General features: G+C 32.1%; 2 protein-coding genes across 2 annotated transcripts; both read left to right on the top strand.

The window, feature by feature from the left end:
• The first annotated feature begins 247 nt into the window (after positions 1–247).
• On the top strand, positions 248–1,653 carry LOC129312169 (basic leucine zipper 43-like). The gene has a single exon (XM_054954790.1). The coding sequence runs from the start codon at positions 327–329 to the stop codon at positions 894–896; it is 570 nt and encodes a 189-aa protein (XP_054810765.1). The 5' UTR covers positions 248–326; the 3' UTR covers positions 897–1,653.
• Positions 1,654–13,863: 12,210 nt separating this feature from the next.
• On the top strand, positions 13,864–19,470 carry LOC129311538 (chaperonin 60 subunit beta 4, chloroplastic-like). The gene is given in 15 exon segments (XM_054953873.1): positions 13,864–14,178; positions 14,265–14,390; positions 15,112–15,249; positions 15,538–15,633; positions 15,825–16,067; positions 16,144–16,264; positions 16,267–16,377; positions 16,760–16,929; positions 17,083–17,160; positions 17,269–17,340; positions 17,412–17,516; positions 17,987–18,079; positions 18,204–18,296; positions 18,646–18,769; positions 18,894–19,470. Coding segments are annotated over 15 exon segments (1,743 nt in total). The 5' UTR covers positions 13,864–14,028; the 3' UTR covers positions 18,917–19,470.
• Positions 19,471–21,149: the final 1,679 nt, after the last annotated feature.

Genomic DNA, 21,149 nt, shown 5'->3' with positions numbered 1-21,149 from the left:
ACATGAAATATGCACAAGCACTTATAGGACAAAAAGTGGACTTTCTCAGGATGCATACACATGCATATATTAGTAGCACTTGCCCAATAATTGTTTCAATAGTTTCTGCTCGTGTAAGCCATTAGTACAGTGACTGTTTTTTTTTTTTCAAAAAAAAATTTTGCTTAACCCGGCCCACTTTTCTTGCCCTCATCCTCCTATAAATTCCCCCCACTACCCACATTTCTCCATCATCTCAGCAATATCCACATACACAATTCCAAGCCTTCAAGCATACCATCATCATAATCACCATCTTCCTCATCTCAGGTTTTGAGAATTCCACCATGGTTCCAAGTGAAATCAGAGGGTTCCACTATCCGGCGCCTGAAAATCCCATCTTAGTTCCTCCAAATCTCGGCTTGTTTCAGCATGGTGATATCCAAAACCAGATTCACCTGAACACCCTCTTGAGCAATTTGCCAAACTGCTACTTCCCTTCTGGTTCAGGAAGCCTTGAGTTTGTTCCTCCCCTTCCACTTGCTTCTTCAAGCTGCTGCCTCAGCAGCAACTCAACTTCTGATGAAGCTGATGAGATTCAGCTCAGCATCATTGATGAAAGAAGGCAGAGGCGAATGATATCGAACCGAGAATCTGCCAGGAGGTCCAGGATGAGGAAGCAGAAGCACTTGGATGAGCTGTGGTCACAGGTGGTGAGGCTCAGGAATGAGAACCACAACCTCATTGACAAACTCAACCATGTGTCTGAGTCACATGATAGAGTTCTTCAGGAGAATGCACGACTCAAGGAAGAAGCTTCTGATCTTCGTCAACTGCTAGCTGACCTGAAAATTAGCTCTTCTTTTGCCGACAGCATGAGAGATTTTGATGAACTCAGAGCTGAGCTATCAAACTAATATATCACTTCTTTAAAAGCGGAGGCTTTTCTTGTTTTGTTTTCCCCCTTTTTCCGTACTGTAGAAATATACTGCTCTGCTGCTGCTTCTTCTAGCTTTGTGGTTTATATAATCATCATCTTGCCTTGCCTCCAGAGCTGGTTGAGTTTACACACAGATATCCAATAACAGCTCTTGATGAATTTTTCTTTTCTTGCTTTGTCCATAGCATGAGCAACATAAAATTTCACACTTAAGCCAATAATCCAAAATAGTTACTATGAACATCACGCCGCATACAAATCAGGTGGATTATGCAGAAGAGTACTGTAATGTGTACCTATCATAAATTTTGTGGTGTCTCTATCATTTTCACAGCCCACCAACTTTTGCACCCAGTATATTCCAAGAAAAGCAGACACAAATGAAAATAGAGCGGAACCGAGGAAAACAAAGGGCCGAGAATAAAAGAGTTTAATCAAAAGGAAGAAAAACAGCCCACTTCTGCCAGGTCTATTGTACAATTTAGAGGGTATGAAGGAAGAGATTAGTCTTAGGACTGAGTTATGCACGTGAAAAAGTTAATAGATGCTATCGTCAGTCTGAAACAAGGCCCCAAAGGAGTGGTCCGTTGTTGTTGTTGTTGAAGGAAGAAACAGTACCAATAATAGGACAAATGCTGGTGGAGATTCCGGTGCTAGTGGCTCATCATACCAATTCCTTTCATGAGAAACAAAACACATGAAAAGGGTATGCACTAAAACTTAAATCAAAATAACTGTTAAGCTTCTTTTTTTTTTTTTCCCTGAGGACATCAATGCCTTTCTGGGTAGCCAAGCCAAAGCTTCAATTCTTGTCACCAATATGGATTATGTCAAACACAGCCTATGCTTCAACAATTGCTTGAAATAGTACTATCTTTTACAAAGAGACAAGTTAGTGCATCAGCATTAAGCAACCTCAACTCTTCTTCTTTTTCTTTTTCTCTGTTTTTTTTTTAATGTGTTGTTGTGCATGTGTATGATCTGAACTTTCACTACCATATGTAAAATTCGGGTTCTGAAGAAGGTTGGAGAAGATTTCTGTATTTTGATATTTAGAAAAATAAAGCAGACAAGAATTAACATGAGTGAATTTAAGTGAAAGGAGGCGTGTGGCATCATAATTGTAAAGTTGACAAACCAATCTTAATGGCACCATACATTGCCCACAGCAAATCTCCTAGCCTTTTGACAAATTGTCAAATTAGCCCACATTTTGTCCACCATACTAGCAAATTCTTTGAAGACAAGTCAAAATCCAAAACCTTCAGATAAAAGGTTTTCATTCTTGGGAAAATTGTGTATATTAGAGAGATTAATATCAAGATTTCACCATCTTAAATCATACTTCTAGATTTCTTTACCATACAAGACCTTAGCTATTTGTACCAGGCGAACGGTACGTTTCCATGTGATAAAACTTGTTTCTGATTTTCTGTGTAGTTGCTGACTAAAATTTAGCAGGCAATATGCTGTAAAAGAACAAATTTTTAATGCAGAAATATTATTTGTGGCAAGACATTACATAATCACTGTAAGGTTTAGGCAGGCACATGGATCATACTTCATCTTTGCCTCTAAAGTTTTCATGCATGAGTCACGCTGGATAGTGACCTAAATGCACTTCTTCTAATGTGTTTTTTGCACAATTTTTTCTTCAGTTGTTCTGATGTGTGTTCTTTCAAAAAATCTCTTTGCCTGCATCTTTATTCGATTTCATCTGTCACACTAAGGATGGTTGGATTTTAGTTGCGGATTTACAATATTCAATTATGCTTATAAGACTTTATATCCTCTTCTAATCCAAACTACTAAAAAAGGAGGCGAATGACAATTAAAGATTTTGTAAAAATATTAATTATAAAAAAGAACCTTGAATTTTTAAAATTTTAAAAAAGGACTAAGGTCTTTGGTTTGATTTTTATTTTTTGGTTGACCTTTTCAATGCTCATATTTACTCTTTTAGTACTTATCATTTCAATTTTTTCAATACTCAAGTTTAATATTTTTAATACGCATATTAAATATTTGAAAGAATTGCTTTCAAGGACCTTCCAAGAGAATTTTGTGCAAATAAAAATCAATAATAGGTCATTATTTGTAAAAAAAAAAAGCCTCTGTTACTATTTTAATAACAAACAATTTTATATTGGTCCTTGTCTAAAATAATTTTCTTAAAAAGTCCTTAAATGTGATTCTCCCTTCATATTTTCAATACTAAAAAAAAATTAAAAATAAGTTTTGAAAACTTCAAAGGCAAGTACCACAAAAATGTTAAAGATAAGTATTAAAAAGTTTAAAGTTGAGAACCAAAATATGAGTGGTAAAAAAATCAACTCAAAAATTTTAAATTCCAATCAAGGATTAGTCTTTTTTAGAATTTCAAAAATCAAAGATCCTTAATTGTAATCAATACTCTTATAGAATCTTTAAATGTCATTTTTTGAAATTAAAATAATAACTTTTCTATGTTAGACATATGTTTCACATTTAGTATTAAATTAAAATATAGTGTAATTCTATACCATTAAATATTTGGTTCAACTAGTAAAGAAATTATATTAATTTAACCAAAAATCTTAAGTTCATATCTTAAAAGTGATGTAAGTAAAACTTTCACCTAATAGAGTCAAAGTCAAGAGGTATTGGCACATCATTTGCCAAGTTCTACTACAAAAAGTTTTTTTTTTTGAAAAAAAAAAAGGCCAATTGAATCTTCTAGGAGCAATGGAATTATTTTAAAGAAATGAACCTCTAACATAACTCTCTTGATATGAGTACCTTTCTAAGCCAATAGTTTTGTCCTGTCTTAATCTAGATTAGTTTAAACTCCTATTCAATTCCCTTAGCTCGATCTGAGGTTGATTTAGAATGCTAAATATTTCACACAAGAATAAAAACAAAATAATCTTATTAAACAAAGGGTCAGAGGATAGTAAGGACGAGAGGGAGTATAGTGTGTGTGTGTATTTTATATTTTACCTTCATGCTTACAATCATGAATGTTCTCATGTTAGTGTGTATATCTATTTGGTGGCTTGAATTGATCTTTTACTTTACAAATAACAGGGGAACAAACTACAATTTTCACCTTCAGCTTTTGAATATCCAAGTTGAATCATGACAAGATCATCTTCTTCTTGCATACATGTCTATGACATAGAGTCAATCACATGAAACAAGAGGAAATAGCACAACAACTTTGAAGATATATGTACAACAGAGCATTATCATTAATTTAAACATGTTTTCTTCTTACAATTGGTTTCGAAGATAAAAACAGCTCGTGTAATCCAACTACAATCGTCAAAGATATCAATGTCAATGCATCCAACTATAGGCCATGATTAGCTTAATGGAATGTCTGACACAATTAGTCAGCATTATGTTTATGCGTGCTCAATTCTCCACTTCTCATAATGGACCTCCCCAAAATTCCCTTTTTTAATTAATTAATTCATTTTTTATTCATCACAAAGGCAACTATAATCTCTCTTAGATCTGTTCGAATCCAATATGGTTTCTGGTAATAGTGATAGATACTATTTGCCTCAGATCACAAAGCAGAATTCAGCGAACGTAGATAAAATATGCTGCACTAGTACTATTTATTTTTTCTCTTCTTATTTCTTGACCCCAGAGTTAAAGTTGTGTCTTTATATATATATATATATATATTATATTTAAAACACACACATACTGATGAATCTATGCAATTCAATCACAAAAGAATGCTTCCAATAAGATTTATGAGATACAAATAGTTCAGTTTTGTTTTAGGGAATAGTCACATGCTGAAAAGTGCTATAAGTGAGACCAGTTTCATGTATTGTTCTCAAAGTTTTGTCCAGCTCTTGAATCGATCTCATTGAAATTAATGTGGATGAGTGAAAGAAAGAGAAAGAAAATTTAGGTCCCGATTGATTGCTATAAATGAATGAAATAAATTAAAAATAATATGAAAAATGAACTAATCCACTTTTTTCTCTTATGGTAAATATAATAAAATTTATTAATATATACTACAAATATAATAATTATCACACCCTCTAAAAATCTCATAAATCATGATTCCTAACTATATAAACTAAATTACTTATCTTTTTTATAAATATAATTTATCATTTCTTTTTTATTTTTATTTTTTCAATACATTCCATTCCATTCCTAATTTCATTATTTTTTTTTTTGGGCCTAACCGAATCTCATTATTTAATGACTATCGCTTGTATGTGTCACGGACTTATTTAATGAGAATTCTTATTTGTTTTATTAATAAAGTATAACTATAATAGTAGATTAAGCAATAGTCACTAAAAGAAATCCATGCAAGAAAATACAAGTATCCTTGAATTGTAAAATCCATCGGACATCGCTTCATGTTTAGTGGTATTAAAATTGTGCGGGCCCCTTGAGATGTTCTGGAATTAAGTGGACTGTTCGAGGTACTCCTCTAATCATCTTTATACAATAGAGTGATAAAAAAAAATGATTTTATTTATCAGGCAGTTGTTAATTTTTAATGTCCCTCTTTACATTTTTATTCTTATTGAGTGTTTTTGACTAAAAATATAACTAATAAAATTTAAGAATATTTATTAAAAATAAAAGTAAAAACTTATTAAATTTTAAGACAAAGTTAATAAAATTTAAATTTTTTTTATTTTTGTGAAAATGATAGAAGTAATTTATAAATAGGATTAGATAGAGTAATTATGGTTCATTTGAACCACATCAATGTAAAAAATGACTAAATATAACATTGAAAAAGGGAAAATGACCATGAACGATCCATAAAATCATTAATTACAAATAATTTATTATTAAAGTTTTAATAATAAATTATAATACTTACTTAGCATTAAAAATATATATGAGTTTATAAAATTTCCTCCAGACTTACTTAGAAAATAAAAAAAAGACACTACTAAAATTATTATTATTAAGTTGGGACTATTTTTTATATTAATAAATATAATATTAAAAATATTAAAAATTAATTTAAATGAATGGCAAATCAATTTGAATTGAAACAGAGGATCAAGATTGTTTCAGGCCTTGATGAGCACTGATGAACACCGGATGTAAATCCTAAATTTTTGGTGGGTCCTTTGCATGTGCTCATCCCTAAAAGTTGAAACTGTGGAGGCGAGAGCACAGGACTCAAGTTTTACAGCAAATTCATGGGATCAGTTGTTCTTTTTATTGGGAAAACTTACAACTATTTAGTATTATTTATTTAATATAAATATGTGTGGAACTTAGTCGAAAACGTTCCTTTATTTCTGATACACTACAAATATTAAATGGTTTATTTTTAATCCTTATAATTTAAAAGATAAATGGTCCACTAGCAAAAAAAATAAAATAAAATCTCGTATTCAGAAAATATAAACTAAATTTTTAAAAATTTAAAAGTGTGACCAATTTATATTGATATATAAAAGATTTATCATTAATATATAAACAATTTATTATTAGAAATTGGAAAAAATTTACAAGGAGTTTATTATTCATATATAATAATATATCATTGATAAATATAATAAGTCAATCATAAGACAAAATATAATAAATATTAAATTGTATACTTAGTTTGATCCAGTAACATTAATTATATATGCAAAAACCTCTAATTTAAACTAATATTGAATTCTGTTCCTATAATTTCATATCATTCCCTATAATTTGGTCTCTTGGATTAGTCATTGTTAGCCCTGTAGTTTGGGTGGCGGAGGGTGCATATTCTTTGATACTTTTTATAATTTACTTCTAGCTAATTCATGCTAATCAGGATGAGTTAGTTAAAATAATAAAATTATCTTAAAAAAATTACTTTTCAACTTTGTCCCTACTTTTAAAAAAGAATGATTTGATATGTGAGGAGATTTTTTTTCTTGAAAATTGAAATATTGCACTTCATTGTAGAATTTACTAGAGGGTAATTTTGGAATTATACATTAAATGTTACAAAAATCAAGAGAAAGTGACTTATATAAAAAATTAAGAAAACCTTTTATAATGTGACTTATAAAAAAAATTGAAGGGAGTATATAATAAAATAAATTGGCTCATTGGTCCAAAAAATCCTTTGCTTGAAAAATATGGACTAAATTCTTGAAAATTTAAAGTATGATAAATTCATGTTGATATACAAAAAATTTATTATTAATATACAAGAAGTTTATTATTTAAAATTTAAAAATTTATAAGAGGTTATCAATAATATACAACAGTATATCATTGACAAATATAATAAAATGGTCATGATATGAAATATAATAAATATTGAGCAATTTTCTTAATTTGGTTTTATAACATTAATTATATCTGTAAAAACTCATAATAATATCAACAAGTCTCCTTGTAAATTAAATTTTGACAAAAAAATTAATGCGTTGCACACATACTTGTTTACACTTTATCTAAATTAAATTTATAATGTTATTACATGTCCCATAGTTATCTTTTACTGTAAATCTTATTCATACCACCTATTTTTTTATTGTAGGTCAAACATATTTATTTAGTGCATGTCCCATATGTAACATTCCAAATTTTTGAAATTGAAATTCAAGGATTTAATGAGGATAAATTAATAAATTAATACATTAATTAAATTAATCGTGTTTCCGAATCATTAATGGGCTTGTTGAAACTTTGGACAACCTTAGGATTGAACTATAACGGATACCAAGCTAATCGGGCCTAGGTAGAGGGCCCAATGTGTGGATTGGCACACTATGTCATCTATTACAATGTGTGCAGACTGCATCGCCTTGGACAAGGCAAAACTTGCATAAATCACACGTGTTCAAGCGTCTAAAATAGAAAGGGAAAAGCAAAGATATGAGAGAGGTGACAGAGAGGACACTTTTTACTATTAAGGATTCGTCCTTTGACCATATTAGAAGTATTCTAAACTAGATTAACACTCGTGTAAGTTTTCTAACCATCCTACCTCTTCTCTATTCAAATTTTATACTCGGTTTGGATGTTATTGGATGAAGATTTTGTCCCTTCTAAGGTTTAGACAAAACCCATTGAGTTTGTTGGAATTATTAGTAGTTAATTTTAGTTTCTATATATAGTTTTAGTGATTATATGATGATTTGGAGTTAGGAGTTAGGGTTTGGACGAAACTTATACTTAAAATGAAAGTTTGGAAGCAATGTGAAATATAATTTAGTGTTATTTAAGTTTATGAAAGATAAAGGAAGCTAATGAAAGGTTATTAAAGATTTGGATAAGATAACAGTAGAAGTTAAGAGAGTGTAGGTAACAAAATAGTAACTTAAAAGTGTGTGTTAAAGTTGAACATTAATTATTAGTATTTAGCCGTATAGATTGTTATTGTTCGGATATCCCTTAAAAAATTGGAGGCTAGAGGAGTTTACAATTCCCACAAATAACTTTTTTTTTATGATGAAAGAATTGAGGTAATCAAGTGAGTCGATCTTTGTATTTGGTTGTTTGGATAGTTGTGAGTCTTGTGCAATGTTATTTAATTGTTTGATATACAATTATGTCTATAAAAACATGTTTATGGGGCGCGTGCGTATTTGCAAAAATAATTTTAGAAGTTGATAATTTTGGTAATTAATCTAGAGCATGTTGTTGTGAAATGTGGATGTTAATACGCTGAGAAAATATTTATTATATTACATTATGTGAAAGCATGATTATATTGTGAAAAAGTAGGGGTTCACTTTAAAAATAAAAAAAAAGTCATATAATTTGGAAATAGCTAATTAATAATCACTTTTTTATTATTTTTATTAAACATAAAATAATGTATGTTTTTATAAAATCTCTACAAAATAATCTCTTTTTATAAAATCAATAAAGTATCTAAAAATTACTTATTTTTTAATTTTAAACAAATGGGCTCTTAGTTTTCTCAACTCTTTATATTATTTAAAAAATATAAATTAATTATTAAAAATTTTAAAAATCGTGTGTGTGTGTGTGTAAATTTCAAGTAACAAAAATTTTCAAAAACATTTAAATAAATCATATATATTATTAAAATTAAATATATAATTAAAAAATTTTATTTAATAAACCATATTGAAAAGATTTTTGGAAATTATTTTTACATAAATAAGAAATAACATATATTATAAAAAGTGAAATGTTAATAAAAAAATGACATATGATGTATGTTTCATTAATGGAACTGACGACAACATGTTTAAAAAATTTGTAGTGTCTGACTGGATGCCATAATTGGACCAATCTCACTTTCTTCATCTCTGGCATCCACCTACTCCTTGGCCTTAGCTCTCGCTTCCCTTGAGCTCATACCCACACAGCTAGGAATGTGCATAGGCAGGATGAGGCTGAACATCACCCCTATCCAGTGCCTTACCCAATGTGAAGTTTAGATTAGGTTGAACATCACCCCTACCCAATCTCACTTTCTTCATCTCTAGCATCCACCTACTCTTTGGCCTTAGCTCTCGCTTCCCTCGAGCTCATACCCACATGGCTAGAGTTGTGTACAAGCAGGACGAGGCTGAACATCACCCCTATTCAGTGCCTTACCCAATGTGAAGTTTAGATTAGTCTGAAGCTCGAGTGTTATGGTTAGGTTTGCCCTGATTGGCCTAAATTTTTTTTATAAATATCATTTTAAAAAATATGTAAAATTTTTTTTAAAGAATATAATTATTATCATTTAAAATATATTCTTTTTAAGACCATTATTAGAATCAAAAGTAATTTTTTAAATTATATATGATTAACTATTGTCAATTATTTTTACATAATATTACATTAAAATTAAATTTTAAATTTTAAAAGAGATTAAAAAATTATAATGATAAGAAATGTCTAAAAAGATCATAAAAATAATATAGTTCATGATAATGCTTAACCAAAAACAATATAATTAAATAAATATTATTTACAAAGGCTAAAAATTTTAAAAAAATAACATATGTTCGGCCCGGGTTAGCTAGAGACGGAGTTTCGGCAAGTAGTCAATGGTTGATCAATTCAAGAAAGGGACTAAGGGAGAGTTTGAACTCTTGAACTCTTGGGCCTTGTTTGGTATATAGGAATCCTAATCTTTGAAATGGATTCCATATGTGAGCATGTTTGGTAGCCCAGAATCAAGATTCTCAAAAATTCCAATTTTATAAAAAAGGCTATAATTGGATTCCATAATAATAGCTATAGAATTGGTTGGATTCCATGAAATTATTTTTTCTCTCCACTTCCACCCCTATTGTCGCCCCTCTCACCCCACCTATTGTGGCCTACTCACCCATAGGCCATGGTCCTAGCCATCACAGTATTAGGCAATGACCAACCCTTATGGAGGATGCAACGGTGGAGCTCGACACGTCCATTGCAACTTCCAATGATTTCAATGTTGATGTAGGAGCTAAGGAAACCACGACAAGAGAGAGAGATGATCACCAAGAACATAGATGCAAAGAAGCACCCAACTCTAACAATGGTGGCAGAGGCAACTTGTAAGGACAACTGCACTGGAATGGAGGTGACTGCCAAGAATGACAACAGTGACCCTACACTGCTCCATCTTCCTCAACAATCTTTGCTAACAACCCCACCTATAACAGAGAGACAATTGTCAAGATCAATGATAACATCTTCAAGCGAGATGTGGACTTGCAATCGTGGACAGAGCTCAACCTATCGAGGTAGATGTTGTCATCTATCATGGTGCCGCTCACCTAAGTTTGAGCATGCTCATCTAAAATCAAAATGCAAACCTGCGGAGGTGCCTAAGCTCGTGGAGGCTCTTGCTTACTGACCACCACCCACGACGTCTCTCTCCCTCCTCCTTCTCTCCCTTTCCCTTTCTTTCTCTCTCCCCCATGGTGTCTCTCTTTCCATGCAGTTGAACTTTTGAAGTCGTGGCTAGTGGAAGGAAAGGTGTGTTAGGACTACTTTTTAGCAAGGGGCATTTTGGTATTTTTTTATTTTAAATACGTATAATTATTAAAAATATATCAGGATTCCATACCTATACCAAACAAAATTTTATAACCTAATTCAATTCCAATTTCGATTTCAATTTTGATCTAATTTTAATTTCAATTCTATCAAAAACTCTTCCATCATATCAAATGAGCCCTTAGTTCCCCAAAATGTTAAAGACCATTGAACCAACAAACATTTCAATTTATAGCACACGCACACTAACTTTCATTTCCAAGCATCTTTAAGAGTTACTATAAATCCTGAACAAGTTAATTTATATCTAAACAATTACTTATAAGTACTTGAACATAACTTGTTAATGTTTGAAAAAAAAAATTTTTAAATTTTTAAGACCAAATGGTTCAATGTTTTTCAACTTATTCTTTCAAGATTGAGAAGTGATTAATATTATGCCAAATAAAAAAAATATGATATAAATTTATTTTCTAAGCATTTTCATGGGCTTTTGCCAATTCTAGAAAAATTATTATTTGCATTTGAAAATCACTTGTTAATATTTGAACTTGACTTGTTAATTTAAAAAAAATTATCAATTTTCAAAGGCCAACTTGTTCTCTCAATATTGACAAGTGATCAATATTATGCTAAATAAAAAATTATATGTAATAAATTTATTTTTCAAGTGTTTTTAAAGGCTTTTGCTAATTATAGGCAAGTTGTTGTTTATATCCGAACAATTACTTGTTCAAACATGACTTATTGAATAGTTGAAATTAAAAAAGTAGTCAATTTTAACAAGTGATTGTTTGAATATGAATAATAACCCGTCAATAAATAAGATCATAAATTAGATCTTTATAATTGTCTGAGGATATCAAATTATCCATTTCCACCTGGCAATAATAATGGTGATGTCTACTTCTACATCCTTAATTCCCACAACTTTATCTTGTCTTGCTTCTTCTTCAAAACACAACCAATCTTTCTTACTCATAAAACCCAATAAGCTCAGGGCCTCTCCTGCCATCATAGTAGGTGTACATGCAGCCAAGCCTACCAAGAAGCCATAAACCATTATCACAATGATAGCTCCATCAATGGCCACCATCGAAGTGGATCAAGTTAAATGGAGCTTAAAGAGTTGGAAATCAAAGAAGGCTTGGTAGTTGTTGCAATACCCCAACCAAAAGGAACTAGAATCGATGCTTAAGACCTTAGATGCCTTTCCCCCTACCGCATTCGTTAGAGAGGTAAGAATCTTAGAGAAAAGACTTGGCCAGGCTACCATGGGAAATGCGTTCCTCCCTTAAGGAGGACTGTGCCAAGAGTTTCAAGAAGTTTATTGTCGTTAAATTATGTGAAACTTTTAGGATTATTCTCTAGATGAGAATCATTCTCACACGTGGTGGTGGGTTTGTCTACTAACAATGGTGCTTGCATTGGTGGGAATTTCTTTTTTTTTAAATATAAACTAAGGGTATTTTAGTAACTGGACTAAAAAAATTAATTATAAGTCATTCCCTTAGGCCTTCAGAAGAGTTTTTGAATTTATTGGGCCTTACATGTGATTAATCTCCTTAGAATGGCCCTAATTGATATTCTCCCAATTATAAACAAGGTTGTTTTTGCTATCATGTGTTCTTATATTAATATCATCTCTAAGTTTATATGGGTTAAGAAAAGGAGGACCAAAGTTCAACCCTCCAAGGAGGCTCGACTTACTTAGGTTTCTTTAGTTAAAGAGGTGTCTGCTTTACTCAATGTTGTCGATAAAAGTTTGTAAGCTCTCTTCGCTCAACTACAACTTCTTTGAGTTTTTTATGAGATAATCATATGACCCCTTAAGAAACTTATTACAAAAAAAAAAACCCTAATAACAAGTCACATTTGAAAAACATTCATATTTTTATTTTAACAGCAATTCATTCTATATTAATCATTATTTGTAAATAAATTTTTTTAGTGGTCTTAGGATGTAATTCTTTCTTTTTTCATCAACTAGAAACATAATATTTGCATATCGCCTTAACAACTCCTTCTGCCATTCGGTATAATTTGAATCCACGTTAAATTGGTATCAAAAGCTAATTTAATTATTACTAGTCCAAGGTAACAATATTGTGTCATCTAAAATTACTACTTTATTTTTTTAATAAAAGAAAATAACACAAATTAATTGATTAAAAATAAAATGAAATAACATAATGGTATAAACAAAATAATGTTGTTTCTATTGCTACATGGTCCTATAATGAAATCATCCTTAAATTCATCTGGGTCCAAAAGAAAAGGATCAAGTTTAGCCTTTCAAGAAGGTTCGACTTAACCAGGCTACTTTAAAAATAACATGATATTATAAAAGAAATAAAACTTTGTGTTTACTGTTATCATAAATTTTAAGCTAAACTAATTCATTTTTATAATTTGATCTAATTGAATAATTTATATAACTAATCCAATTAATTTTTTTAATGTTCAATACATTAACATTTTTGTTTATACTCTAACAATTCCGCCTACATGTAATGAAATCTTTTTTATACATTGCATGAGGAGAAGACTAGTGGGATATAATACATGATATGTTGAATACTAACCATTTTTAGAATTGAATTAAATGATAAATTTACCCTTAAATTCTAAATCTAGTAGCGTCTGAAATTTTAAGCTCTTAACATTTTAAAACGACGCGTATTGATGGTTCTTCTGCCACTTGTCTAAACCATTTTCAGACTAGGATCTCAAATGAATTTAATAAAGCATAGCCACCAAGTTTCCTTGAACTATTGCACTTTGAATTTGATTATCGATTACAAGCTTAATGACCCTGGTATCCGTAGATCTAATTTCCACATCCCTCCTCCTCGAAATAAGGTTTAATTTTTACGAGCCAGGGTGATCAATGAGTCAATCATTTCAACAAGTATTTTTTTTCCCCCAAATATCTATTAATCATCAGGATACGTATTTTTCTTCTCCCATAGACACGTATATAAATGGCGCCAAAATAGTTGAGATATTTCGTCTTATTTTGTTCTGGTAAATATGGATGTTCTGAGATTGAGATATTTTTCTCCTCTAGACAGACACTCTTACCCTCCGAAGTTGTCCAAAATCCTTGCATTTGATTCTCTCTGTTTAAACTGTTCTACAGCCTACAGGGCATGTAATTGGTTTCTTCAGAACAATTCCAAGCCATGGCATGTTCTCCACCCCCTATTTCTGTATTCTCCTTCGCAAATCCATCGTTTCCCAGAGCCCAAGCTTCACGCTCTGTTTTTAACCCAAGAGCAATGGCCAAAGAGCTTTACTTCAACCATGATGGCTCAACAACGAAGAAGCTTCTGGTTGCGGTTCTGCACTCTAGTTGTTTTAAACCCTTCAATTTGTTTTGGCTTCACAAGATTACAGTGAGTTCATTTGGTGGGTGCAGGCTGGGGTGGACATGGTGGCAGAGCTTCTCGGAGTCACATTAGGTCCCAAGGGCAGAAATGTTGTGCTTCCGAACAAGTATGGACCACCCAAGATAGTTAATGATGGAGAAACTGTTCTCAAAGAGGTAGGTTTTGGCGAAGTGGATTTTGCCACTTCTTTGGATTTCAGTTCTCAACATTCGAGTGCTTCAATGTAGTGTTGCTTGGAATTACAACTTTGACTTGGAAAAATTTTAGGCCAAATTTATGGAATCTCTTGTGGTATGTGCCTTTACTTATATGGAAAATTTTATCTATGACATTTATTGATGTTATAATTTACATATTAATTATTTTTTAATGTATTGTGCAAAATTTTGTCATGTAAATGGGGGTTAATGCTACAAGTACCGTAGAGATATCCCCAAACTTTTATACAACCCAAAAAGAACCGGTACTCTGCCTAGTGAAAATTGATAAATTGTATTAGTACTCTTCCTACTGGTGTTAACATGCGTGAAATAGGTCGTGGTACTTGTGCTTATATGCATTGGTTTGCTCCCTCTTATATTGCACGGAGAGTTTTATTCATTTCGATTCATCAATGTTCAGTTTATGTGTTTTCTATGGAAAGATTGAAACTCTGGCCTTTGTGGTTGGCTTTTAAGACTGTTGTGTGATTCTTTGGTGATGTTTGTCTTTGTCAGTTTCTAGACAATTTCTACTTGGAATATATAATTATTCTTAAAATAAATTATGTGTGTATTCTTCCAACTGGAAAATAGTTATTCTATAATCAGGTTCAAGAAAATCACTCTTTCTTTTGTGAACACATTGTCTCCCCAACCCTGATATAATTTTTTTCAGATTGAATTAGAAGATCCACTGGAGAATGTTGGAGTTAAATTGGTAAGACAAGCTGGTGCGAAAACAAATGACCTTGCTGGTGATGGCTCTACTACATCAGTTGTTCTTGCTCATGGCCTTATCACTGAGGGGATAAAGGTACAACTAATCAAGTACAGACTGCAAGATTCATCCTAACTACAACTAGTTTTTTTGATTTTTTTTTATTTTATGAAATAGCATCTAATACATATTCATCTCCATCAACTCACGTAAAATCATTAAATGCTGTTATTTTGTAGGTTTCAGTAAATTTGGCACATATTCCATGACTCTAAGATATATATATATATATATATATATATAATATTTGCTTTTGATCCCTGAACTTGTTACCATGTTAATGACTCTGCAGTAGTAATTGCTCTTATCATTTTTCTTTTATAGGTTATAGCAGCGGGGATGAATCCTGTTCAAGTTGCTCGTGGGATTGAGAAAACAGCGGCTGCTCTTGTTTCTGAACTTGCTTTGATTTCCAGAGATGTGAGCTAGTCTATTTTATGCATTTTAGTTTTTTTTTTTTTTTTAGTCATTTCCTGGATGACTGGGCAAGTTCAGAAGTGGCAAGTACCTTTCTCCAGATGCTTATTAAATTACAGGATTTTGTTCCTTCCAAATATTACCTGTAGTTTTAAACTTTGGGAATTCATTTATCAACTTTGTTGTATTTGTAGGTTGAAGATCATGAACTTACAGATGTTGCAGCAGTTAGTGCTGGTAATGATTATGCGGTGGGAAAATTAATCTCTGATGCTCTTCAACGAGTAGGCAGGAGAGGAGTAGTGACAATTGAAAATGGAAAGAGCACTGAGAATAGCCTACAGGTTGTTGAAGGGATGCAGTTTGATCGTGGATTTATGTCTCCATATTTTGTCACTGACCGAAGAAAGATGATTGTGGAGTTCCACAACTGCAAGGTAGGACAACAAGTGTCTAAAAGCCTGGCATGAATTCTATGGAATAATTAGATGGTGCAAAATTCTTTGGTTGCAGTTACTATTGGTTGACAAAAAAGTCACAAACCCAAAGGAGTTGTTTAAAATATTGGACAATGCTGTGAAAGAGAAGTATCCAATCGTGATAGTTGCAGAAGGCATTGAGCAGGAAGCGCTAGCTCCGTAATTAGAAATAAACTCAAGGGTGTGCTGAAGGCAGCTGCTATTAAGGCTCCTGCCTTTGGTGAGCGCAAGAGCCACTACTTAGATGACATTGCCACCTTGATTGGAGGTAGAGGCTTAAGTGTCTAAATTTTATCCCTATTGACAGAGGCAACACTAGAGAAGCAATCAACAACTGGAAAAAATACAAAAGATAAAATGCTAATGCAGTAATTTTCACTTGTTTCATCATAATATATTATGAGCCACTGCAAGGCACAGGATTTGACACCTACAGGTATGGGATTCTGATGTGAGGCTCACATGAACCATTGGGTTGCTTTTAGAGTATGGTTTTCTAAGGGTTCATATCATAATAAAACGCATAGTGGAAACCATCACCGTTTTCTTTCTATGGTCTGCCTTTTGTTCTTTATAAGAACTTATATAGTCTTAAAGTCGTCATCAGATCTTTACTCTTGTACATTATGAACTCTTTGTTTATTTTGCAGGCACTGTAATTAGAGATGAGATGGGTTTGACCCTAGAAAAGGCTAGCAGGGATGTTCTAGGATCTGCGACTAAAGTTGTCATAACGAATAATTCAACGTTGATAGTTACTGATGGGGGTACTGGGCCTGCTGTTGAGAAGAGGGTTTCTCAAATTAGGAAGCTTGTTGAGGTGCATCTAGCTTCATCACTACAGAAATATTCCAGTTGAAATTCATCACCTCATACAGAAACACATTCACCCTTGACAAGTGCAAAGTTTTTATAGGAATGATGTATTTGCCTATCCTGTTGATCGTTGGAAAAATTGCTTCATATAATGCAGAACACTGAAGAAAGTTTCCAAAAGAAGATATTGAATGAAAGGATAGCAAGATTATCTGGGGGCATTGCCATTCTTCAGGTAATATGAATTTTTTAAGTTCTGCCTGGTGATAATTGGGAATTTAAAAATTATGTTTTTTATGTAAGCTAGAGACTAACACTATACTTTCTGAAACTTGAGTTACAGGTAGGAGCACAAACACAAGTAGAGTTGAAGGATAAGCAATTAAGAATTGAAGATGCTCTAAATGCAACCAAGGTATTCCTTTTCTTTGCTCTGTCAAGGTGATACGTTCTCAAGTATGGAGGTTCTAACTTGTTTCATTGCAGGCAGCGATTGACGAAGGTGTCGTAGTTGGTGGTGGCTGTAGCCTTTTAAGGCTGTCCAAGAAGGTGGACAGTATCAAAGAACTCCTAGACAATGAAGAACAGAAAGTAACTTTCCTTTCTCATTTTCACTTTCCCCCCCATTGAAGTTTGGATATTCCATACTTTTATTATAGGACTATTATTAGGCTATTATTGGACTTTTGTAAATGGCAATTGAATGACATGTCTTTAACAGATTAAATTGTAAATTCTTAAAAATATGTTGTGAGCAAAAAGAAATTCCATAAGGAAGAAGTATTGAAGCCTCATATGAGATAGAGCTATGTTAAAAAAGAGGTATGTATGTGGCAGGACTAAAAATCTTAGCGCTTTGAGATTTTGAAGTGAAATGTGAATCAAACATATTTAAATGTATTATTCTCTATTATAAGATTAATGCTGTCCTGGGCCCAACAATGCTCTAAATTCCTAAATATTATTTGCTAATTATCGAAAAAGCTATTGTAAAGAAAAAGTACTATGCTATAGGAGATTACTCAAGATACCGCAATTATTTTTGAAGCCATTATCTGCAGATTGGAGCTGAGATCTTCAGAAGAGCTTTGAGCTATCCTGCGAGATTAATAGCAAAAAATGCTGGTGTAAATGGCAATGTTGTCATTGATAAGGTCCTGAATGTATTGAGATTGTTTTCTGTAAGAGATTAATTAGTACATTAGCTTTTAAGGTCTTCTGTTTGGTTTGTAGTTTGTAACCCACGGCAATGGATCTTGAATGCCTCAAATCTTGCAGATTTTATCAAACGATGACGTGAATTTTGGCTACAATGCTGCTGAAGACTCTTACGAAGATTTAATGCAGGCTGGGATAATGGACCCAACAAAGGTATGACTTGTTAGCATTTGAATATGTTTTGCAGAAGAAGATAAATGGATAACGTGCAAACTATTTTACAGAAGTGAATTGTCATGGGGATGTAAATTATGTCAAAATTTAATAGTTCAAGCTCAGATTTGGGCTTTTCAACGTTGTATCTAGCATAAGAAAGAGTAGCCAGTCATGTCTATCTATGATAATCAATTTTTCCACTCAGTGATAGGAGTAGAAGCCAAAAGGAATATTTACAAACAAATTTGTCAATTCTGGTTTTGACATGCCTTGCCAAATGCAGGTGACGAGTAACTCCATTATAATGCTATTGTTAGATTATTCAATGTTTTGAACACTTTTGCAGGTAGTTAGATGTTGTCTGGAGCATTCAGCATCTGTGGCCAAGGCTTTTCTGACGTCTAATGCCGTCGTGATCGATCGCAAGGAATTAGGTCCTATCCGGCGAAGAAAGCCCTTAACAACCTCAGGTTTGTCAATCTTAAGAATCTAACTTCTTAAAGCAGAAGCTAACAGAATATTGTTACCCTAACTACCAACTACATTCACAGCTAATCCCGCGTAACAATTGACCTTTGGAGTTTGATTTTTCAGGGTTAGGACCAATTGGCTACTGAGAAGGTTTTAGAGTTCAGTTTGGCTCTTAAAATCTGATTTATTTGTCATCCAAGCATACAAGGAGTTCATTTTAGGAAGCTCTAGATGCACAATGCTTGGGCACGAGACCAGTTTTTGCACAATGATGGAAAATGTGAACCCCAGGATAGCCCATGAAGTAGTTCTCAGTAAATTGGTTCCTCCATTGACCATGTCTTAGTGGCGATCGCATTGTTCTTTGTACTAAAGGGCCTGCTAAATGGTGGATAGAGCTAAGTTCTTAATGCAATAAGATATTAAGTCTACATAGAGCAATCAATGTCATCAATACATGTATAAAATTTAGAGGAAGTTGCATTATTCGTAAGCCATGATTTTAAGAACAGTATGGCTCACTTTGAGCTCTATATTATGCACGAGTCATCTACTTTAGAATATTTTCTGTTTTTGTGTGAAACAAGAACAGAAGGGGGCTTATGTGTCCTGTCATAAGTTTAATTTTCATTCTCCTACGATGATCAACTGAGGTAGCTGTTCTTCCAAATTTGATTCAATGCTGTTTTGATTCCTGAAACTATTCCTGGCATTTATCCAGACATCCAAATTAAAATGGGTTCAGAAGTTAAATCAATTTTCATAAAGCGTAGCATTTTGTAAAATGATTTATTGTCTCTCTTTAATCTAAAAATGGATCGATCCATGTAATAAGTAAAAACAGCTGCAAGAGAGTGCATTGACCCAGAAAATTGTAAAGAAAAAAAGCGAGAGAGAGAGAGAGAGAGAGAGAGAGAGAGAGTGTGTGTGTGTGTGTGTGTGTGTGGAGTAATGTTGGCATTGGTAGAATTAAACTACATCAGCTGGTTCAACTAATCATATCGGGAGACGGCCGTACGCACGGTTCACAACAAATATTACAGGACATATTTAGGCATGTGCCTACCTCCATTTAAAAATATAAGTATTTTTTAAGAAGTTAGATATTTTTAATCTTTTGAGGTGTAATTATTGCTTTCTTTTCAAAAGTGTCCCTATTGATAATGACATTATATTTATTATAAGTTGTTTAACAGAAATAAATATAAAAAGATAAAGTTAGTTAAAAAAAAGATAACTACTTTATTGAGTGTGAAATTCAGTTAAAAATACCTTATATTTTTGAATGGAGGAAGTATGTGACAATATATGAATAAATGTAACCTAATTTATCTTTTTCATATGCAGTATTTAAAATATTACTCAGTATTTAATTGAGACTGATGTGATCACCATTTAGTGAACCACTGGTCTGGTTTTTACAATATTGGAATAGAGTGCCATATCACGTAACTATAATTAAATCATGTAAAAGAAATTTGATTTTATTTAAAGAAAATTGATTATTTGAATTTAATAAATAAAAACTAAATTAATAGAGTTATTTTTTATTGGAAAAATTAATGATTTAGTCTTTATATTTTTTACTTGATTGTACTTTTATCCCAAAACTTTAATTTCTTATAACTCTATTTCTAAATTTTAACTTAATACAATTCAATTTTTATAGTTTTAATCATTTAAAATATTTAATACTTAAATTTTTATTTTTTTAGAATGTAAAAATCAACATTTTAAATAGATAAATCTGTAAAGATTAAATTGTAATAATTAGTTTAAAGGCTAATTTTTAACCGAATGAAAATTTCAGAGGTTGAGCTGCCGAGACTAATTTTTTTTCTTTAGATCTTGCGTGTAAATCTAACTAATAATATTCAAATACAACCTGATAATTCTATCTTTTAAAAGAAAAAAAATGAAGCGATAGGTGTATGGTAAATTATGAGAACGTTCGTGGGGCAGAAATATAATTAACCTTCAAGGGGTTGCCATATCCAAGTCATCACGATGCATTAAAATCCTCGAAATCGTCTTTGGATATTGATACTTTATTTGGCTGGAAAGAAAATGTAAAAATAAAATAAAATATTAAAAAAAGGAGAGAAAATAATTTTTTTTTTCTGTTTGAATAAAAAAATGTGAAAAAAAATAAGATTTTTTTTTTTAAGTGAAGAAATTTTGGGTGTAAAATTTTTTTCCCAACATCTGTCCTTCCTCTTTCTCTCATTTGTTTCGCGCTCAGACTCCCATCTATTTTCATTTCCGCGCGTCCCAGCTCAGGAGGCTCCCATCCTTGATCGACCCAGCCAAAGCATCGTTCAGTGGCTTCTTCTTCTCCGGCGTGCTCTCTCTGCAACTCCTGGACTCATCAAGGATAGT

The sequence above is a fragment of the Prosopis cineraria genome, unplaced genomic scaffold (genome assembly GCF_029017545.1).
Source record: "Prosopis cineraria cultivar Desert tree isolate PC_DT_omini unplaced genomic scaffold, ASM2901754v1 PC5, whole genome shotgun sequence".
NCBI classification, from domain to species: Eukaryota; Viridiplantae; Streptophyta; class Magnoliopsida; order Fabales; family Fabaceae; genus Prosopis; species Prosopis cineraria.
This window is presented reverse-complemented; position numbering and strand designations above follow the sequence as displayed.